Here is a 22,641-nt window from a genome sequence, read left to right as displayed (position 1 = left end):
TCTGTTTTGGCATGATTTCTATGACTGGCTGCCCTTCCTAATACCAATCACTTTACAGAGTGTACTGGGTGCTTTTAAGCAGCACTGGTACAGGTACTTTTTATGTGGCACCATCACTTATAAGCCTGCAGAATTAGGGATGCTCAGCTGGAGAGTGTCGCAAGGGATGAGTCTGTATGCAAAGGCAACTATGCTTTTACTTAGCTTGGCATGTCTTTTCAAGCATAGCAAATCACCAAGAGTCTCAGTCCCCTGTCATCCCTTCTGTGAGTCTCAACATTTGTAGATCCTTTCTCACCACTTCATCTCATATCTTCCTGGGTCTACCCCTTCCACATGTTCCCTCTACAATTAAAGATCAGCACCTTCTCTTGAATTTCATTTTTCCTGTGTCAAGAGCTGGCACAAAGTAAAAGTAAAGTTCAATATAAAGTAATGTATACACTATACTTGAAATTTCCTAATTCTTCACTGACTCTTGGTAAATTTATCAAAGAGCTTCTTGGTTAGTGAAGATTAATTATTGCTTCTTGTTATATGGTAGTGGAAGCATTAAATTGCATAAACAGTAGAGTACATGTGAGCTATGAGAGTGATTGGTTAGTGATGGCATCAGCTGATGCATGCAGATGAAACTACTGCACAGGTGTAACCTGTGATGCGAATATACACTGAATACCAAAGGAAGAGATGTTGTGTGCAAACAAATAGTGTAGGTTATCAGATACAGTAAGCAACTTGTAATGTTTTGCAAAGGATTCATCATGGAGAATGAAGGGTTAGCTCAATTGATGCTTGAAAAGCTGTTATTGTTAAACCAGCTATAGTGCTAGGTTTAATTATAAAGTTTATTTAACATTTTCCATTTTACCATTTTCAATACTGCAAACATCTGGCAGGGCACACTGCCTTGACCAAAAGTCCCAGTGACATTGGGGGAGGGGACTATAGAATTGTGTATTTCAAAGCTCAGACCATTTTCTGAAGAAGAGAGATATTCTCTACAATGTACTAATGAAAGACTCGTCAATTTTAGACTTGTCAATTTTACAATGTTACTGCTGTCTACAGTGGCAAACTGTATTTCCAAGCAGAACTTAATGACTACTAAGTGAACCAAACCATTGAGGGTTAAGAGCCTTGATCACAGACACTGCATTATGATGATGATAAAAAACAAACAGTCAATCTTTTAGTTGGTTGTCAGTACTAGAGCTATCTAAATATTTAGAGCATATCAATATTAGAAAATTCCTTTTAGTGCCCCCAATAAAAATACATTCTTAAAATGGTTGTTCTTTTTATTTTACTTTAAAACAACAGTATCAAAAATAAAATCAGTAATGATAATTCTCTTCTACATAGGAGTACAATGTTAAAGATGAAAATAGTGACAGTGGAGTTTATGCCTCTACCAAAGGTATTTGGATTGGGCACAAAGTGAACTAAAATTGAGTTATAAATCTATTTATCAAAAGCTTACCTCTCCTCTTTTGTACAATAATAACAGTGACAATAATAAATTACAAAAACAAAAGATATCAGTTCTCTCACCTGACGTCCTCTAAACTCAATTTGAAAATTTTTGGCTGATTCCTGTGTCACGCGCCCTCCGAAGTCTAACTGATACACTTGACTACCTTCATTCCATAATGGTGCTTTATTGTACATAACAAACTGACGTCCAGCACAAACAGTACTGGAACCCATGCGTCGTGGTTCACCTCGACGTCGTGCTTTTCGAATCTGAAACGAACAAAAATAAAAATTATATTCAGATTTGTACGATACTGCCTTGAGTTCCAATGTCTGACAATCATGATTTCTTAAATGTTTTAGAATTGGGCAGGTAGTGTGTGTGTGTGTGTGTGTGTGTGTGTGCATGGCAGGGGGTGGAGTAAGAAGATGAGAAGCTGTGATGTTCACACCTTTGTTTCAAAAGTATTAGTACTGCAAAAAAAAAAAAAAAAGAAAAGAAAAAGAAATCAAATTGGAAACTCAAACTTATAGTATTTATAGGGAACTTATAATTGAATTATGCATGGCAGCTGCTACAGAATCCAAGATTGAGTGTAAAGTATAAAAAATTAGATTTTAATTGTTACACTATGCATTTTTACCTCCTCCCCCTCCTCATCATCAACATCAGCAACAGCATTATTAGTTTATTTTTTCCTTACTGACAATCTTACAATAATTTACTGTTGTTCAAAACCTAATATCCATAAACCATTTTGACAACAACAAATGTTAGTGAAGCTACCAACTGAATTGTCAAACATATTGGAGACTAAATATAACATTTGATCAATGTGTTTTAAATTACCCATTTTCTAAACCCTGCCTATTCAGAGTAAATTTTTCTCAATAATTCAAGATTCGTTTCTTTTAATAAACTAAATTGTAGGATCCAAAGAAAGTAGTGATAGTGTATTTTGGCAATTAACCAGTATAAACTCAATGGCTCCCAAATAGTGGGCTTTGAAAAACTCAAGCACTGCATGGGATATCTAGGTATGTAGTGAATTTTAAAAGTATTTGAAAAATGTGACATTCATAATTTTATTAGATTTGTGCATATTTTATATGCCTGTTGGTTTTCTATATATATTCTTTTAAAGCTGTTAACCCTTAAGCTTAAATCTTAAAAAAAAAAAAAACATGCTTTTTTTAAAACTTCCTTTTCAAAATATGTCAGAAACTGATTGTTTGATCTCCAAAGCACCATAATGCCAAAAAGATTAAGAATCACTGATATAAACAGTTCAAAAAAGGAACAAATTAGTTTACTGCAAGGAAGAGGAAAGGTTTAATGAAGGGTTTTGTCCAAAGCCTTTAAACTTGACATTTTACTCAAGGAAAACAAATTTGTTCTTTTCTTTTATATGACTTATAGCTCTCCTACCCACCATTCCTTGAAATTACTGCCAGTGTAAGTAACAGAATAATTCTAAGAATTATTATTTATTTAGTAGGAGCAACAGCTGAGAGGTTAAGAAATTTGCACTGGAAGCAGACAGTTGGAAATTTGATCCCAATGTATTTCCTTAACTCTTTAGCATTCAGATTATTCTGTTAAATGTAATGCTTGTTTATTCACATTGCTTTTAATTAGTCCTGAATTATCTTGTAGTTTCAAGATTCTGATGATGTGGTAGTTTATTTTTAGAGTGACATTGTAGGGTAGGTGTGAGGGACGAGATTTAACCAGTTTGAAGATAAAGCAGAATATTTTGACCAGATATGGCTAGTTTAAATGTCTTCTACAATACAGGCTAATCAATACTCTGAGAGTGAAATTTGATAGATAGAAATTGTACAGAAGTCCATCATGTGTGTGTGTGTGAGTGTGTATTGTTGTTTAATCCTAAGTTAGCCCTGATCAAGCACACCTATGATCTATTGTGATCATCCCATGTGATTTTATATCTTAGACAATGTTATCTGATGTGCCAGTCCAATAAAATGATTGGGTGTGACTCTAAGGAAATTAGACTGCTATTTCTAAAGCAAGAGCACTCATATAGAGCTTGACTGTTGTATCTGTGTTCGTCTGTAACAATGTGAAACGGTGCATCAATTTGCACATTATACACCAAAATGGTTAAAAACTTAATCATTTGATAAACAGATCAATGACACAAGTACCAAACTCAAATATATTACTGACATTGATACTGTGAACTAAATGCTCTAAAAGGTAGTACACTGGCATGGCTGTGATTCAGTAACTTAAAATAGTTAATTAAATATAGTTGGCTGAGGAATGTGACTTAATATTATTAGTACTGACAATCATTGGTACAATGACATTGGCTAAGAATATTGGACTCTGCATGTAATAAATCTTTGAGTTCAATCTCAGCCCCAGCATAAAGATGAAATGCATTTGTTTTACATGTTTTTCTATACTGGTACAGAGAGGTACTTAACTGAGGCAGTATTATTAAACCTGGAAGGCAGTGATCTGGCAGAAACAGGCGAAATGCTTAGCAGTATTTCGTCTGTCTTTATGTTCTGAGTTCAAATTCCACCGAGGTTGACTTTGCCTTACATCCTTTCGGGGTCGATAAATTAAGTACCAGTTGCATACTGGGGTTGATCTAATCGATTAGGACCCCTCCCCCAAAATTTCAGGCCTTGTGCCTAGACTAGAAAAGATTATTATAACTGGAAGGTGGTGAGCTGGCAGAAACAGCACGCCAGGTGAAATGCGTAGCAGTATTTCATCTGTCTTTATGGTCTGAGTTCAAATTCCACCAAGGTTGACTTTGCCTTTCATCCTTTTGGGGTTGATAAATTAAGTACCAGTTGCATACTGGGTCAATCTAATCGACTGGTCCCCTCCCCCAAAATTTCAGGCCTTGTGCCTTGGTTCAGTCAATTTTATGCAAGCAGCAGAAATGACAACTTTTATGCAAGCACAAACACACACAAACATATAACGGGCATCCATACAGTTTCCAATGACCAACTACACTTACATGGCATTGGTTATCTGAAGGCAATAAGCAGTAAACAATATCTGCTCAAGGTGCTGTACAGTGGAACTGAACCTTATAACCATATAACCAAATGAACACCATATAATTGTGAAATAAACTTTTTAACCACGCAGCTAAGTCTGGGCTTATATACTATTTTATAGAATAAAGATGGCTGAAAGAAGCAAACAAAAGCACAATGATTTGGCTGAGAGTTTCCATCTGTTCTTATACTTACAATAGGTAAGTAAGTGTAGTTTTGAGCTCTTAGTTACTAAATCACAAGTTAGGAGTAAAAAATAAAGTAGGATAGAAAATTAAGCTACCCAATATTCTATAAAACTACAATAGTTATTTTATTTTTATTTTACTTTATATATTACTATTGGTGAAGAATAGCATCATAGGTTAATGGTTTTTAACAGATTAATGCATTTCTGATAGCAAGTGTAAAAAAGTAGTGTCTTTAACATCATGCAGAACAAGCACAACAATGAACTTTGTTCAAAAAGTATTAATTTTTCAGTTTCCTCAGCAATCTATAACATATTTTGCTGATATACATTGCTGGAAAATACCTCACCTATACATTTATTTAATTTATTATTAAAACTGAAGCTGAGAGTCACTGTAACCGTTACAGTACCTCTACCAAGTGTTCTCTACTATAGCATAGCCTCAATTTGACCCAAGCTTTGAGAGAATTCCTTGAGCAAGATACTTTATTTCATATTGCTCTGGTTCACTCAGCTGTAGAAATGAGTTGTGATGTTACTAGTGCCAAGCTATATTGACTTTTGCATTTCCTTTGGATAACAACAGTAGTGTGGAGAGAGGACGTTGGTATGCATGGGTGACTGCTGGTCTTCCATAAACAACCATGCCAAACTTGTTCCTCAGGGGGTAACTTTTTAAGTGCAATCCCATGGTCATTAACGATTGAGGGTTTTTTTTACCCTTTATCCATTTATACACACACACATATATCTTTGTATTTTGTACGTGGCTGATATCTACTAATGCATTCATAAAAGCTCCTAAGCAACTTGTTGCTGGCTACCGAATATTATTCCCAACATGTCAAGTTAATTGTATGGGATTGTTATGTATACGGTACTCTGTGTAATGCTGTACACACTCAACTGAATGCAACTCACAATTTTATCTCCTCCCTCTTCTTTTTTTTTCTCTTTCCCACCTTCCATGTCCACTTGCATTGATATGTAAACAACAAACAACACTATCCCTCTCAAAGTTCTTACCTCTAACAATACATCCATCTATCTAGTAGTTTGCAAGAATTCACAAGCACCACCCCTTAATCCAACAGAACTTTTTGTTTGGTGTAGAAAGATTAACATGCTGAAGTCTAAACAACAAGAAAGCCAATGTAAACTAATGCAAAAAGTGCCTGAAGAAGTATGCATGTCAAATTAATGGGCTCCCATAGGGTCCATGGATATTATAGATAATATTTAATAATATCCTATGAATATGGTGAGGTGGTCCCATAAAAATACATGTAATGTCGAAACATATGTAGCAATGCCTTAATAAAAATATAAAATCTCCACCCGTGAAGTATATATATATATATATATATATATATATATATCAGTATGTATGTATACATACATAAATACACACACATACATAAATACACACACATGTAATGGCTACTTTTCAGTTTTCATCTACTGAATTCCCCTTACAAAGTTTTACTACAGTAGAAGACATTTGCTAGAGGTGCTGTGCAGTAGGATCAAACCTGCAATCTTGTGGTTGTAAAGCAAACTTTTTTACCATGCACAGCCATCCATTTTAACTAAAGTTATAGCTATCATGAAAGATTAAGATCTTATTTTTGTCACTGCTGTTTGACCCTTTAGCATTCATATCACTCTGTTAAATGTATTGCTTACTTATTCACATTATTTTTAGTTAACCATGCATTATCTTGTAGCTTTGAGATTTCAATGATGTGATTGTTTATTTTAAAAATACTATTGTAGGGTAGGTGTGAGAGGCTGGATATGGCCAGTTTGAACATAAAATAGGTAGAATATTTTCACCAGGTATGGCCAGTTTAAATTCTAAATGGTTAATCACATCAGTCCTGAACTATTATCAAATGTATTTCAGCCATGGCTATCTTGTGAAGGTACATGACCTGGTGGTGGTTTGATAGTTGGGCTCACAATCATGAGGTAGTGAGTTCAATTCCTGGACTGGGCTGTGTGTTGTGTTCTTGAGCAAGACACTTTATTTCGCATTGCTCCAGTTCACTCAGCTGTAGAAATGAGTTGCGATGTCACTGGTGCCAAACTGAATCAGCCTTTGCCTTTCCCTTGGATAATGGCAGTGGCATGAAGAGAGGAGACTGGTATGCATGGGCAACTGCTGGCCATCCATAAACAACCTTGCCCAGACTTATGCCTTGGAGTGGAGAGTAACTTTCTAGGTACAATCCCATGATCATTCATGACTGAAAGAGGTCTTTACCCTTTTATCTCACTGAGATTTTCATGCAGTTTGAAACTAAGTGTAAAATGTGCTTTTTTTATAAAAGACACTAAGATGTTGCTTGAAAAGAGATTTAGCTGTTATTTTTCAGAGGGTCAAATGCTTGCATTGAGTCACCTTTTCTTGGTTCATTATTGCTTCTGCTTTGGTATAGTGTATGAATAAGATTAATCAATAGTAAAAGCATAACTGAAGTTACACATTAGGACCAAAGCAACACATTAACAAGTTAAGTGAACAGTTTTAATTCTGTCTTATTTTTTCTTGTGTTTATTGCATAGATAAAATTTATATCAGATATATTTGATTCAAGGACTTGTTATATAATCCCAGAACTCTAGAAATGTAAAAGATGTAAGAATGAAACTCAAATCAACTTCTCACTCCTTACCAGTTACATTCCTAACACTTTCTTTTATTGGTACCAAAACTGATGAAGTTGTCATTATCACTGTCTCAACAGTCTTGTAATGGACTCAACATCATCAATAGATATCTATTTTTATTAGAGAGAAACAGCAGAATCTGAGGAAACTTATGATAGTCTATGCTGGTAAATAGTAAGTACAAAAAGTTGGCAAAGTGAAATAAAATACTTTGTAGTGATAAAGGGAAGAAATTTAACATTCCAGGCAGAACATGCTTTATTATAGAAGTAAAATGTGGGAGATGAGGACATTCTATTAGTAGTGATGGAAGCCATTATCTGAACTTTTAACCCCATCCTTTGTTTTGTCATGTAAAGCACATCTTCTATCAGTGTGCTGTAAACTATTGATTGATGCATTGTACTACTTTTCTGAGCTCATACTTCCAATGATTCACCAATGCAATATAACAAAAGGAAATATTAAATAATGTATGTCACTAGATAAAGAATGATTGTAAAAACTAGGAAAAAATAAAAAGAGGCAATGCTTTTATTATTTTATATTTTTCTTTTTTTTTTAGTTAAGAAAAAAAAAAAAAGGAAATTATCTTCAAACTGGAAAATCTGAGATGTATGTTTTGTAAAAGAGTGAATTCTACCGAAGTTACTCGTGGACTCAGTAACAGATTAAGTTGACTATCCAAAAAAAAAAAGAAAAAAAAAAGACATCAGATTTCTATTAAGTTTCAGCTCACCAGATTTCATTCATAAGGTTTTGGTTAAACTTAGGTTATGAGAGAATAATGGTATGCACTTGCCCAAGGTGATGTGTAGTGGTATTGAACCCAAACCATGTAGTGTCACAGTAAGTGTCTTAAATGTACAGTATTAGTTGAGAATTTAATCAGTAAACTTAGAGCTGAGTTCAGCAATAATGTGGTTGAGGTTAATGAGAAAATTGTTACACCCTATAATTCTCATTGTAAATAACTTTCAATAATCCTTGATACTGCTCCTATGTGAAGAACATAAAAAAAACTGAAGGCTTTGATGGGCTCTAAGGAATCTTTATGTTTGAACAATATTATTGCACACAAACAATTGTAATATTTGGCAGTTATTGCAGAGTGGCTGTGTGGTAAGTAGCTCGTTTACCAACCACATGGTTCAGGGTTCAATCCCACTGCATGGCACCTTGGACAAATGTCTTCTACTATAGCCTTGGGCCGACCAAAGCCTTGTAAGTGAATTTGGTAGACGGAAACTGAAAGAAGCCTGTCATATATATGTATATGTATATATATGTCTATGTGCATGTTTGTGTTTGTCCCCACTACATCACTTGACAACCGATGCTGGTGTGTTTACGTCCCCGTAACTTAGCGGCTCGGCAAAACAGACCGATAGAATAAGTACTAGGCTTACAAAGAATAAGTCCTGGGGTCTATTTGCACGAATAAAGGCGGTGCTCCAGCATGGCCGCAGTCAAATGACTGAAACAAGTAAAAGAGTATATGTATAATTCTTCCCCCCATTCTCTCTGTCTGTCTGTCTGTCTGTCACACATACATTGTGGAAGACAATCTTCCAATCAAATTACAGAAACAATGTTACCCATTGGCTTTCAGAATTGCTGATACTATTTGTCACTTGTAACTCCTAACAGAAGTATTACCGTTTTATGGTAACTGGATGGGATTTGAACTCAAAATACACAAAGCCAGAACAGATATTGCAAAGGCATCCCCATTTGATGCTCTGGCAATTCCAACAACCCACATTCCTGGGTTAGTTCTGAAAGGATGAAAGGCAAAGTTGACTTCAGTCGGATTTGAATTCAGCATTGAGAGAGTTGGGACAAATACTGCAAGCATTCTATTCAACACTCTAATGACTCTGACAATTTGCTGCTTTGATATGTACGTGTGTGTGTGTGTGTGTGTGTGTGTGTGTGTGAGTGAGCATGAATGTGTGTATAACAAAATGTAATTCTTTTACATCAGACATATTCCTTGTCCTTAAGCTGAAAAAGACCAATAAATAAATATTTAGTGCATATTGATAATTTCAGCATTATAATATTATAAATACCATTTAGTAGACATCTATTATACTCATCTGTGATACAGTGGATAAAGAGTATTAGAATCCTGTGTGAAGTAAATGTTTATGAGTATAATTCTGATTTGAAAACATGTGCACTGGAAATACGATGAAGACTAAACTGTTTGAAACATATCTGACAAAAAATACATATACAAAAAATATACAGCAAACATGTTTTATATCTTTTATTTTATAACATCAGTCGAATATGAGCCAATGTAGGCACTTCTACACAACATTTTAATCTGCTAGAAATAGAGGCCAAATTTGTTTCAAATCATAACTTACAGTATTTGTTTCTTAAAAAAGAAGACATTCAATAATGCAATCCTAAATATATCATTCATGTCTTTATCTTGTCCATTTTACTACTTGGCATGGGTTGAATAGAGACTTAAAACAGGATTTGACAGATAGATGACCTTCCAGTCACCAGATGTTACTGTGGTTTTACGTAAAAGATTAAAAAAAATTTATTGGTCTTTGAAAGTACAAAGTGACAGGATATACTGTAACCATTAGATCCCTGTTTTGCTTGGACAGTGTCATGCAAAGACATGGAATGTCAATGTCCATGCACACACATACATGTGTCATTGTTCTCATTTTATGTCTACTTTCCATTGTTTTGTTGTTTGTTGGTTAGTTGCTGTTTGACAACTTCTGTGCCTTTAAGAAATAAGAAAGCTTGTGCTGTGGTTTGCTGGTGGTTGGAAGATCCACATACATCATTATGTTTGGTTTTCCTTTTAATTTGCTATCATTCGTTCATTCTCCATCCCTTGCTACACATGCTATAAGTACAGTTAACACAGGTTATCAATATTATTATCATTATTATTATTATTATTATTATTATTATTATTATTATTATTATTGTAGGTGTGAGCTGACAGAATTGTTAGCATGCTAAGTAAAATACTCAGCAACATTTCATCTGTCTTTACATTCTGAGTTCAAATTTTGTTGAAGCTGACTGTGCTTTTCATCCTTTTATAAGCACTTGGGTCGATGTAATCAACTTAACCCCTTCCCTGAAATTGCTGGCCTTGTGCCAAAATTTGAAACCATTATTGTTGTTGTTGTTATGCAAGCTTGGTATGATGTTATTATCATTGTTAGGTGGGTTATCTGCTGGATCACAATATAGAGAAAAGAGGGTAGCTCTTAATGTTTGTTTTCCATGCTGGCATGGGTTGGCTGGTTTAAGAGAAGCTATGCCAAGCCAGAAGGCTGCACCCAGCTGCAATGACTGCTTTGGCATGGTTTCTACAACTGGATGCCCTTCTCAATGCCAACCACTTTACAGAGTATTGTGGGTACTTTTTATATGGCACTGACACCAGTGAGGTCACCAAGTAACACACAAAACAAAAACCCCTCAAATGAGTAGGGAGTAGAAGTGAGGGAATTGGCTTTATGCCAGATGATAAAAGGTTAAAGCATAACAGAAGAGTGTCTCACAGACACACACACATAATAAATTTTCATACAGTTTCTCTTGACCAGTTCCACTCACAAGGCATTGGCAGACTGGAGGCTAATACTAAAACACACTTCCCCAAGGTGCTGCAAAAGAAAAAAAAGGAAAAAGAAAAAAATAGGTGATGATGATCATCATCAACATTTAATGTCCATTTTCCATACTGGCATGGACTGGATAGTTTGACAGAATTTGTTGAGCCATAGAGTCACATTGAGCTCCGATGTCAGTTTTAGCATAGTTTCTATGGCTGGATGCCCTTCCCAATCTCAAGCACTTTGCAGAGTGTACCGGGTGCTTTTTTGTGCATCACCAGTACAAGTGAGGTTGTCAAGTAACTTGCAAGACAAGAAATGAAAAGAACAGGAAAAAAGAAAAAGGAGGGAAAGAAAAAAGAAAAATGGAGAAAGCCTCCTTTACTAAATGGGGGTATTGTGGCTGGCAGTATTTGTTTGAGAGAAGGAAGAAGGGTGATGGTTCAATGCCAGGTGTTGAGAGATTAGAATATGATTGAAGAACAAGTGTCTTGCTATAGAGATACAAGGCCACCCCACATATATAAGGGTGGGTGGGAGTAGATGGAAAGCTGAGAAAACAAGAATAAAGTGGTGGCTGAATACCAGAGTATTTCAAGATACCAGGTGGGTGTGAGATGTAGAAAGTGGATTGCAGGGGTTAAGAGTAGAGGTGGATGTAATTAGTGATGGTGAAAGATATAAGAGTGGTTTGAGGCAGATGACTATGGTAAGTGGAGCATTGGTAAGTGGAGAGGACATTAAAAGTAATAGAAGAAGAGAGAATTGTTAAAAATGGAGTAAAGTCAAGGAGAAAGAGCAATGACTGAATGCATGCAAAAGATTGGTGGAAACAGTGTGGGCAGGGATGATAAGCAACATTGATAATGATCGAACAGATTAATAGGATTATTATGTCTTATGTTATCTGGTACTTTCCTGTGACTCAGTGCTAACCCATACCAATCCTAACCACTTCAGTGTAATGCCAAGTTTTTGTCGAGTGATTTATTTCATTTTTTTTTTTCCAAATATTATCAAATTTATTCACTGATATTAATAAATTTATGAAATCCATTTCTTATAATTTGTCTAATGTCTGACTCAAATCAGTTTGAAGTGGAAGCCAATTTATGATGTTTTATTAGAATTCTTTGAAGGAAAGAAGTCACTGACAAGTGTAATAATCAAATGGAAACCATAATGATTTTCTTCAGTCTTCTTTTGGATCAAATAAGCGATTACATCAATGTATAATAATAATACCAAGTTGATATAGCAATGTAATAAAACTAGCTGTTACGCAGGAGCTTTATTATGTCAGTTTTTGCCAAGAGGCAAGAAGGATATTTGATTATCAAAGTCAACAAAACTGTGAACTCAGAAGCAAAGAAGGAGATTTTTATTATTCAATGTCATAATCTTCTCTATGAGAAGAACCAAACTAATAGCTTCAGCTTCATTTTTTTCTCTTTTCATATAAATCTCTCATAGGGTGCCAAATTTATCCAAGAAGATCAGTCTAAATCTTTTATATATACTCCCAACATACATACTCGGTCATCACCCATACACACTTCAAAAGGATAGAATTATAATCTATGATAATCTCTTAGATGAACTTGAACACCAGCCTTCAAATGAGATATATATTTCCTTTTCAACAACCAACTGTTAGTGAGAGGTTTTTCTGAAATGAAATACAGGTGCAGCCATGATCACTTTGCAACCATGTGGTTTCAGGTTCAGTCTCATAGTACAGCACCTTGGGAAAGTGTCTTTTACTAGAGTCCCAAGGCCTATCAATGCCTTATGAGTGAATTTGGTAGACAGAAACTGTGTATAAGCCTGTTGCATGTGTGTGTGTGCATGCGTGCATGTGTGTGTGTGTGTGTGTGTTTGTGTGTGTGTGTGTCTTTGTCTGTCTCCACAATCACTTGACAACTGGTGTTGGTATGTTAATGTCATTGCAACTTAGCAGTTTAGCAAAAGAGACTGATAGATAAAATACCAGACTTTTAAAAAATAAATACTGGGGTCAGTTTGTTCAGCTAAAACCCTTCAAAGCAGTGTGCCCAGCATGGCCACAGGTCTAATGACTGAAACAAGTAAAAGATAAATGAAGATTCCTTTTAAGTGATCACAGTATGTGTATAAGAAGTTAAAAGGTTTGCCTTCTTTGATGGATGGGATAGTAACTGAATCATTGATTACAAAAAACGTTCAGATTCAGATTCTTAAACTTAAAGCTGTAATTTAAAATATAGCAGTATAGAAGTCATAAATATACACTCTTGTGTGTAGGTCTTTAAAAAATATAAAATACGTAACATGAATAGAAGTTGGTGCAGGTATGTCTGTGTGGGGACAAAATTTGCTTTGCAATCACATAGTATTCAGTTTAGTCCTTCTGTGTAACACTTTGGGTAAGGGTCATCGACGAGCTTTGGGCTGATCAAGAAACTGAGAAACCTGCCATGTATGTGCATGTGTGTGAATGTTGTTTCCACTAATCTTTATTAACATCATTTGATGCAAATCAGCCTTTGCAGGCAGTTTGAGTGGCTCCATCGAGATCAGAGTAAAAGGACCACTTGAATGAAAATATCTTAGTTGAAAATGAAGTAAAGGTTGATTACAGAAAGAGTATCTGGCTGAAAAAATTTACCTCAGCAAATTTTGTCAAACCCATGCTTGGATGGAAAAATGGATTTAATAATAATGAGGATGATAATGACGATGATGATGATGGCATGTGTGTATGTGAATGTGTGTGTGTGTGTGTGTGTGTGTGTGTGTGTGTGTGTGTGTGTGTGTAAGTATCTACATCTAGTTTACATAACTATAAGACAAAAATTATGTATATTGGTAGCTAAAACGCAAACACACATGTTTGACTTAGTTCAATGTTACCCCGTTGTGTATGGCATAGAGGGCCAACCATTTCTTTTCAATTTGGATTAGTGGTAGGCACATCATACCATGCAGATAGGTACATCATATATCTCCTGGCTTTAATATCTTTAATGGTGCTTGCTATGTAGCAAGCTTTTAAGCCAGGCTCCAGGCAAGTGGTAACTGTAAATTCACAGTGCAATAAAATCCTATAAAATCCTTGAATACTTCCCTGGATGCCAAAATCTAAACTTCAAATCACTGGATTTTTTCCTGTTTTTTTTTTCTATATCTGTAAACTTTTTTCTGACCTAAATCTCTCTCCAACACACACACACACACACAAAGCCTAATTAACATGTAAAACACAGATCTTGTTCTACTTTAAGACACAATCCTCTAAACCCTTATTTATACCTACCTTCCCTGTTACACTCTTTACTCAAACTTCACTCCAAGCTGTGGCATCTGTGCATATGCAGGTTACACTCACTTCTCATTTGGATATGAGCAACAAAGACTTGTATTAGCTCTGGCTCCAAAGTCTCCTTCCTACTATTCTTTCAGACACATCTGCTTATTCTATCATTCTCTGAACCTCTTCAACCATCCACAGCTTTTCTTGTATTGAGGAAATCTATCTCACCTCACCTTCAGCCACTGCTCTATCAAATAATAGTCCTCAGTGACTTCGACGATCATCTCACACTGACGCTACTGGTGCAAATACCAAATCTCTTGAAACTCTCAGCAGAATTACTTACCACACCCCCACATACTACACAATACCCCCACCTCTTCTACACTAAAGCACTTCAAGTTAATAGATTACTTGGGGCTCTACCAAATCTATGTTAACAATCAATAGCAGTGGATATGCTTCACTTCTAGGTATGTCTCCCCACAACCTGCACACAATTAAAACTCATGTCCCCAAGCCATTCAAGTGGTTTATTAATACAGGGTGAGGCCAAAAAACAGAACTCATAAATCTTTGAATAAAATTGTTTGAAAATAACACAGAGGAATAGATTGAGATGAACAGTGGTTCCAGCAAGATGGGGCCACCCCTTATGCATCAAATGACTCCCTAGCCTGGCTGAGAGAGCGATTTCAGGAGAGACTGATCAGCAGGAAGTGTGACACTGAGAGGGCATCACACTCACCGGACTTGAACCCCCAGATTTTTATCTGTGGGGGTATCTCAAGGATAATGTTTACCAGAACAACCCTCAAACGATTGGTGAACCGAAGGCAGCAATTACAGCAGAAATCATGGAAACCCCCAAAAAGGAATGTGTTCGAGTAAGTGACAATTTTGCATGATATATGCAAGTGTTTGTGTGACGTATGCCATTCGGAGCATATTTTGAAAAGAACATGACTTTTATGCAAAGGGAATGATCGTACACAGACCAAAGTTTAAGTCCAGCAAATTTCAAGAAATTTGCTGAACATTTGTAGGATTTAATAACATTTTTATGGGTTCCGTTTTTTGGGGTCACCCTGTAGTTGTGCTGTAGCTGTGCAGGCGAAGAACATAGTCTATAAGGCTTGGGGAAAATCACCCACCCCTACAAACTACAGGACTCGTATCTAGTACTGCAACTCCTGCAAGACTATTACCCAGCCTGTAAAGGATATCTCTAAACATTACATAGCCTGTAAACTCTCTTACTTCCCAAATTCTCCAGCAATTTTCCATACTCTTCCTATCATCCACTTCTCAACCATAACAGCACTGTAAGCAGTTACTTCCCTGAAAAAGCTTCAACATTTGCTGACTGTTTTGCATCCAACTTCACATTGACACATTAAGTAAATCTTCAAAATCCACTCCACCATTCTCACCATCATGCACTTATACTGTTGCTGTTGTTGGCACTCCGCCGCTTATGACGTTGAGGGTTCCAGTTGATCCGATCAACGGAACAGCCTGCTCATGAAATTAACGTGCCAGTGGCTGAGCACTCCACAGACACGTGTACCCTTAATGTAGTTCTCGGGGATATTCAGCATGACACAGTGTGACAAGGCTGACCCTTTGAATTACAGGCACAACAGAAACAGGAATTAAGAGTGAGAGAAAGTTGTGGTGGAAAAGTACAGCAGGGTTTGCCACCATCCCTTGCCGGAGCCTCGTGGAGCTTTAGGTGTTTTCGCTCAATAAACACTCACAATGCCCAGTCTGGGAATCGAAACCGCGATCCTATGACCGTGAGCTTGCTGCCCTAACCACTGGGCCATTGCACCTCCACTGCACTTATACACATCAAGTTTAAAATAAAAAAAATCTCCTGTCATTTCAAATTAACATGCCATTCTTCTTGAGAATATCTCTCCCATCATGCTCAAGCAATTCCTCCAACAAGTAGAGCCTATCCTATTAAACTCTTCAATCCCTCTACATCTACAAGAATAAGTTTCAATCCTTGGGTGCACCCAGTACACTCTGTAAAGTGACTGGCATTAGGAAGGGTATCCAGCGATAGAAACCATGTCAAAGTCGATATTGGGGTTCGATGTAACTTTACAGTTCATTGGATCTTGTCAAAATGTTCAATTCATGCCAGCATGGAAAAAAAATGTTAAATGATGATGATGATGATGATGATGATTAAATATATATCATGGACTCTCCCTTCATTAGACAACAAATGTGGGTTCTGCAATTTTTTTTCTGAACAGCCACAAGTTGATTTATTTATAGTGATCAAATGTTTGTATTCACATAAGCTCACTTCCTCCATTAAATTGACATTACCTGTGCAGGTGCACGGTGTGTCACATGTCAGACGACAAAATGATCACAGAGCAATGTGAAATGAAGTATTTTGTTCAAGAACACAACAGAACACATGGTCTGGGATTCAAAACCATGATCTCACAATCATGAATGCAACACCCTAACCACTTAGCCATGCGCCTTCACACATGTGCATATATATAGTGTCTTATTAAAGATGAAAAGCTTCACAACTGTTACTCTAAGTTTCATATAACCAATCATCACACAAAAGTTAACTTTGGGAACAATACAATGGTTTATGAATGGTGCAGTTATCCAACAGGTTTCATGGGTTTTGAAATGTCTCAGCAGTTTTGAAATGTCCAGTCGGCTTTAAGTGTTTATTTGCTATTTTGTAAACTAACCTCCACATCCAAGCAATATCCACATGCAACACCTCATGCCAAATCTACACTAACTGCATAAAGAGCTCTAAAGTATCCTCCAATAGGCATCACGCTATCTTGGCCCACTAAACAGCAAAAAGATATCGTCACTGCATATATCAACGTAACATTAGCCCATCTTAACCCCACTTAAACACAAACAGTGCACAACTAGGACCTTCACAATCACTTCAAGTTTTGTCATTATTGACAATCTCTCCTGGTAGACACATAATCATAACATAGTAAAGACTACATCATAAAGACTGACCTTCCTCTTCAGGGCCAGAAAATAATACTTCAGTCTTCAACAGCTACCAATCCTCTACAAATCTAAGATGAGTCCTTAATAGAGCATAGCTCCTGCATCTGGAGCAAAGCTATTATAACACATACTCTGGACTGCATCCAAAGAAAGGTCACTTAACTGTGTGCATGATGGTATGAAGTTCTCACCAATGCACTACAACCTCTAGCCCACAAATGTGCCATATCCTCTTTCTCTACCTTTTCAACTACACTACTACTACTACTACTACTACTACTACAGTGGTGTTTGTTTCTTAGAGCTGACTCTACCATCATTCAGTTACTCACAACTCACTTATTTGCCATCTCTTTGCCCATCACTATTTCCAGTCCTTCCTTCTCAGAATGCTGTCTCTTTGGAATTGTTTTCCAAGATATTTTGTTCTTTATAGCAGTCAGCTTGCAACTGTTCAAGAGGGATGTTAACAACACTGATCTGACCAGTCTCAGAAGGCCTATAAAGCTTGTGTATACAGCTCCTTATTCGAGAGTAAACCAATAAAAATAATAATAGGGCATACTTTAGTGAAAAAAATGCTATTGTAATATATTTTTGTTTTAGAAAATGTATTAAAATTAAAACTAGATATGATTTTATTCAGCTGTCTATCGGAATATGTTCAACCCATCACCCACCAAAATGTGATCAGCTACATCAAATATTAAAAATTGCACATTTTGTACTTTAATAAAGACATACACATGCATGCATACACACATACAGACACACGTGAGTGCACACACACACACACACACACATGAGCATACACAGATACACACACATGTACAAGGTGGGTTCAGTCCCACTGTATGACAACTTATGCAAATGTCCTTTACTATAGCATTGGGCTGGCCAAACTATTGTGAGTGAATTTGGTCGATGGTAAATGAAACAGACCTATTTGTTGTGTGTGTGCATGTGTGTATCTGTATATCCTTGTGTGTGTATGTGTGTGCATGCGTGAGAGAGAGAGAGAGTGTATCTCTTTGTTTTCATATCATGCAATAATTGTAAATAAGCATTCATCATAGCAGTGGTGTTGTTCATTTGCAGTCTTCTATTGAAACATGCCTGGCTGTTGTGCTGATTGTGTTTGAAGGACTAGGGTAAATATTGCCTTGCTTGGAACCAAGTGAAGGCTGACAAGAAGAGTATGTAGATGTAGAAAATCTACCTAAACAAATAATGTCTGATCCATGGATAATGGAAAAAGGAAAAGTTATCATGATGATGATGATGATATACATATATATATATCGAAAGGATGAGTTATAATACTATTCCACATATACAAAAACAACCATACCAACAATCCAACATACCTTCATCATCAGCTGCCGCATGGATATCATTATGGTTTTGACACCTGGGCAGTACCATTCACTAAAATAAGTGTTGCTTGGGAACAAGCATACCAAAGAAAGCACAACTTTCAAACACATCTACCCTATGTACAACAGTATCAGTAAATAAATTCAGTAAGTAAATCTATAACCAACTCCTATATATATATATAATTCAAATTTCTCCACCCTCACATTTTGTGTTGCTTTTATTTTTTTTTTATGCATTTGTTTTTTTTTCTTTCTTTGGTTATTGTATGCATACTATGTTTTTTTTTGTTTCTTTGAGAACTATATTTCATGTATGAATATAAGCATAAAACTGAGCAGCAACTCTTGAAATACCAATTCTGTCAGTCTGTTTGTCTCTCTCTTTCTCTCTGCATATGTGTGTGTGTGTATGTACGAGCGAGATCGTTGCCAGTGCCCCTGGACTGGCTTGTGCGGGTGGCACATAAAAGACACCATTTCGAGCGTGGCTGTTTTCGTGCGGGTGACACGTAAAAGCACCCACTACACTCTCTGAGTGGTTGGCGTTAGGAAGGGCATCCAGCTGTAGAAACTCTGCCAAATCAGACTGGAGCCTGGTGTTGCCATCCGGTTTCACCAGTCCTCAGTCAAATCGTCCAACCCATGCTAGCATGGAAAGCGGACGTTAAACGATGATGATGATGATATATATGAGAGAGAGAGAGATAAGATAGGTATATAGATGTATACACACACATATATTATGTATAAGGACTACATGTGGATCTATTCAAAATGTCATGAGACAAACATGGATACATACATGTTTTTACATGCACACACATATATATGTATACATACAAACATTTATATTTACAACTATAAAATTACATTCATAGATATATATCTATATGCCTGTGTGTGTGTGTGTGTGCATCAATACACATACACCTGTGTATATCAATATATTTATACAGAAACATATAGTCATAGATATGTGATATCCAATGTTGAAATCAAAGCTAGAGAAAAATTCAAGAATACCATCAAATTATTTTATTAACAATGGAGAATGATGCATATAAAGATTATTTTTCAATATAACAGATATTTATCTCAACACATCTCTTCCATATATATTTCTAGTATAATGTTAGATTTAGAGAAGTTATAACTAATATTTCTCTTGACACAAAAGAACAATGTATTACAACTTGCAAAGTTTTGACCAAACAAACATTTCTTTGAATAACCGGAACCTTCTCTTGAATTACCAGGATTCACCTTGGAGTGAAATCTGGGCTATAAAATGTAGGCCAAGTTTTTTAATGAAGATATAACTGATGTGTATATATTAGGAGACTGTTGAGAAAATGAAAGAAATGAACCATCATAACCTTTTCCTTGCTTATTCCTAATACTATGATAAACTAACTGTTACTTTGTAAAATTGTCAATAAAATCTAAGAGAAAAACTACAAAACAGAGAGAGAGAGAGAGAGAGAGAGAGAGAGAGAGGGAGGGAGGGAGGGAGGGAGAGAGGGGGAGAGAGAGGGAGGGAGAGAGAAAGAGAGAGAAAATTATCACATAACTCCAAGAGTGTTTTCTAAAAAATATGATGGCTTTTCATGACTGAATAGTTATTTGAATCAAGTTATTCTTCTGGAAGAAATCAACTGAACAGGGTTTTTTTTTAATTCTCTAACTGAAGTGGTTTGTCAAATTCTGTGCAGGCTTTTAAGTTGAGTTTTCTGAAGCAAGGAATTTACACTAGCCATTCACTTGACAATAGTATAAAGAACAATATTTTTGTATTGTTTTCTGTATTATTTTGTGATTCCCAGGCTCTGAGTATAAACTGATATTCATACAATTTGAAATGTCTTTAGTTCATACTCAAAGACAACTTTCAGTAACTTTCATTGTTAGTATGCCAGGCAAACTGCTTGGTGACATTTTGGTCCGTCTTCACATTCTAAGTTCAAATTCCGCTGAGGTCAACTTTGCCTTCCATCCTTTCAGGGTCGATAAAGTAATTGCCTGTCAAGTACTAGGGTCAATGTAATTGACTTCCTACTCCTTTCAGAAACTGTTGATCTTGCGTCAACATTTGAAACCATATTACAAACACACATATAGTGGGGTGCAGCATTTTAGTTTGATAAATACTGAACAGTAACCATTGCTATATCTACTCTTGAACTGTTTAATACAATTCTTTACAGAATTATAATTTGTAAAACAACTAAAGATTTTTGGTGTAGAATATATAAATTCATCTTACTTGTAGAGAAATGTTAGATAATACCTGATGCAGTAAGAGTTTAAGTAAACTGTTTGAAATTAAAAAGAGGAATGAATAGATGATTAAGAATATAAAAACATGAAATGTAATATATTCCTCAGTATATATTAGGGATAAACAAGTACCAAATTATGAGCACAATGGAAAAGAGAAGAATTAAGTGAGAAGGTAGAAGTAGAATATGAAAAATCCCTCTTCAGAAGTCAAACTCCTTTTACTGACATGATAGATACTTACAGGGTGTGTGTGTGTGTGCAAAAACAGAGTTATGGAGTTTGAAACCCTAGGAAATAGAATGCCTGAAAACCATTTGAGGATCTGGTTATGCAATAGGCAACATAATAGTTGAATATTAGATCAAGCAATCAACATTTGACTGCTTGCCCACTTGCCTGTCTGCCTTACTATGTTGAGATGAACAGCAACAATAATAAATGCAGAAGAGCAGTAGTTGAAGCATTCAGACTGGTTCACCTTGCCGCTTCCATTGTGGATACAGAATGTACAAGTATACAAAAAATGTACAGGTATACAAAACAGGCTGGACAATGAAAAAGTACATCTCCTGACTTGCTATGCTATGCCCCATACCATTATTCTTCATATCTAAGAATTTGACGTCTGATCCTTAACCATCTGGAGATGCATCATATGTAGTGCTATGAATCTGTGTATCATGCCAAGTCTTTTGACTGACAACTTACAACTACTTGACTGACTTAGATCTACACAATAACAACAACAACAACAAAACTTGTAGAACTAATTAGGTAGGTGAGATCTGAAGATACAGGCTTGAAATTTCACTATAAATAGTAAACATTCATTATCCAAAATAGCTTCAACAGCTTTGGACCTGTATATAGTTACAGTATACTACTAGCTAGATGGTTGTTGCAGCTGTTGGTTTACCCTAGGTCAAGGCTGATTGAGTAGAACTCTGTTTGAAGAATTTCCAGCAGGGACCATCATGTTTTTAGAGGAGTATTTAGGGTATTCTTCCTTTCCTCCCTTTTTAATACAGCAAGGTGTGATTTAATGGAGACCTTGCTGCTATTTCTAGCAAGTTCAATGACCATGTAGAGACTCTGCACATTATTGGTATATTATTGGAGCCTGCACATGGTCAATAACAATCATAGTAATTATTTCTAATTTAGGCACAAGGTCAACAATTTTGAGGGTAGGGTGTTGTTGATTACATTTACCCCTCTCTCTTGATCGGTATTTAATTTTGTTGACCTCAAAAAGATGAAAATCAAAGATGACCTTGGTGGGATTTGAACTCAGAATGTAAATAGTTAGAAGAAAGCAAGGCATTTTGTTTGATGTTTTAATAGTTCTGTCAATACAAAGCCCTTAATGATAATTGTTTTTAATTTAGGAATAATGCCAGTAACTTGGAGTGGGGTTAGTTGATTACATCAACCTCAATGTTTGACGAGTACTTTATTTTATCAACCCAGAATGGATGAAAGAGTTGGACCAAATACCACAAAACATTTTATCTAATGCTTTAGCAATTCTGCTAAAATGGAAATTTTTTTTATCAAAATGCAGAAGGAAACTGAGATGAGAAGTTGTTCCAATAGCTAAAGAAGGGAGTTTCGAAGAAAGGGCCAGAGGACTTGATCCTAGCTGCACAAGATCAAGCTCACATCATC

At 36.0% G+C, this 22,641-nt stretch overlaps 1 protein-coding gene across 4 annotated transcripts in view; it reads right to left on the bottom strand.

Moving 5' to 3' along the window:
* LOC106875473 (tubby-related protein 4) overlaps positions 1-22,641 on the bottom strand; it is a 680,107-nt gene that overhangs the window by 8,466 nt on the left and 649,000 nt on the right. For all 4 annotated transcript variants that reach the window (XM_014923630.3, XM_014923632.3, XM_014923631.3 and 1 more), the window contains one exon: positions 1,555-1,746. In XM_014923630.3, coding sequence (XP_014779116.1) covers positions 1,555-1,746 — 192 coding nt within the window. The remainder of the gene's footprint in view (positions 1-1,554; positions 1,747-22,641) is intronic.

The sequence above is a fragment of the Octopus bimaculoides genome, chromosome 3 (genome assembly GCF_046866305.1).
Source record: "Octopus bimaculoides isolate indiv1 chromosome 3, ASM4686630v1, whole genome shotgun sequence".
Taxonomy (NCBI): domain Eukaryota; kingdom Metazoa; phylum Mollusca; class Cephalopoda; order Octopoda; family Octopodidae; genus Octopus; species Octopus bimaculoides.
Note: the sequence above shows the minus strand (reverse complement) of the source record. Positions and strands in the feature narration are given on the sequence as shown.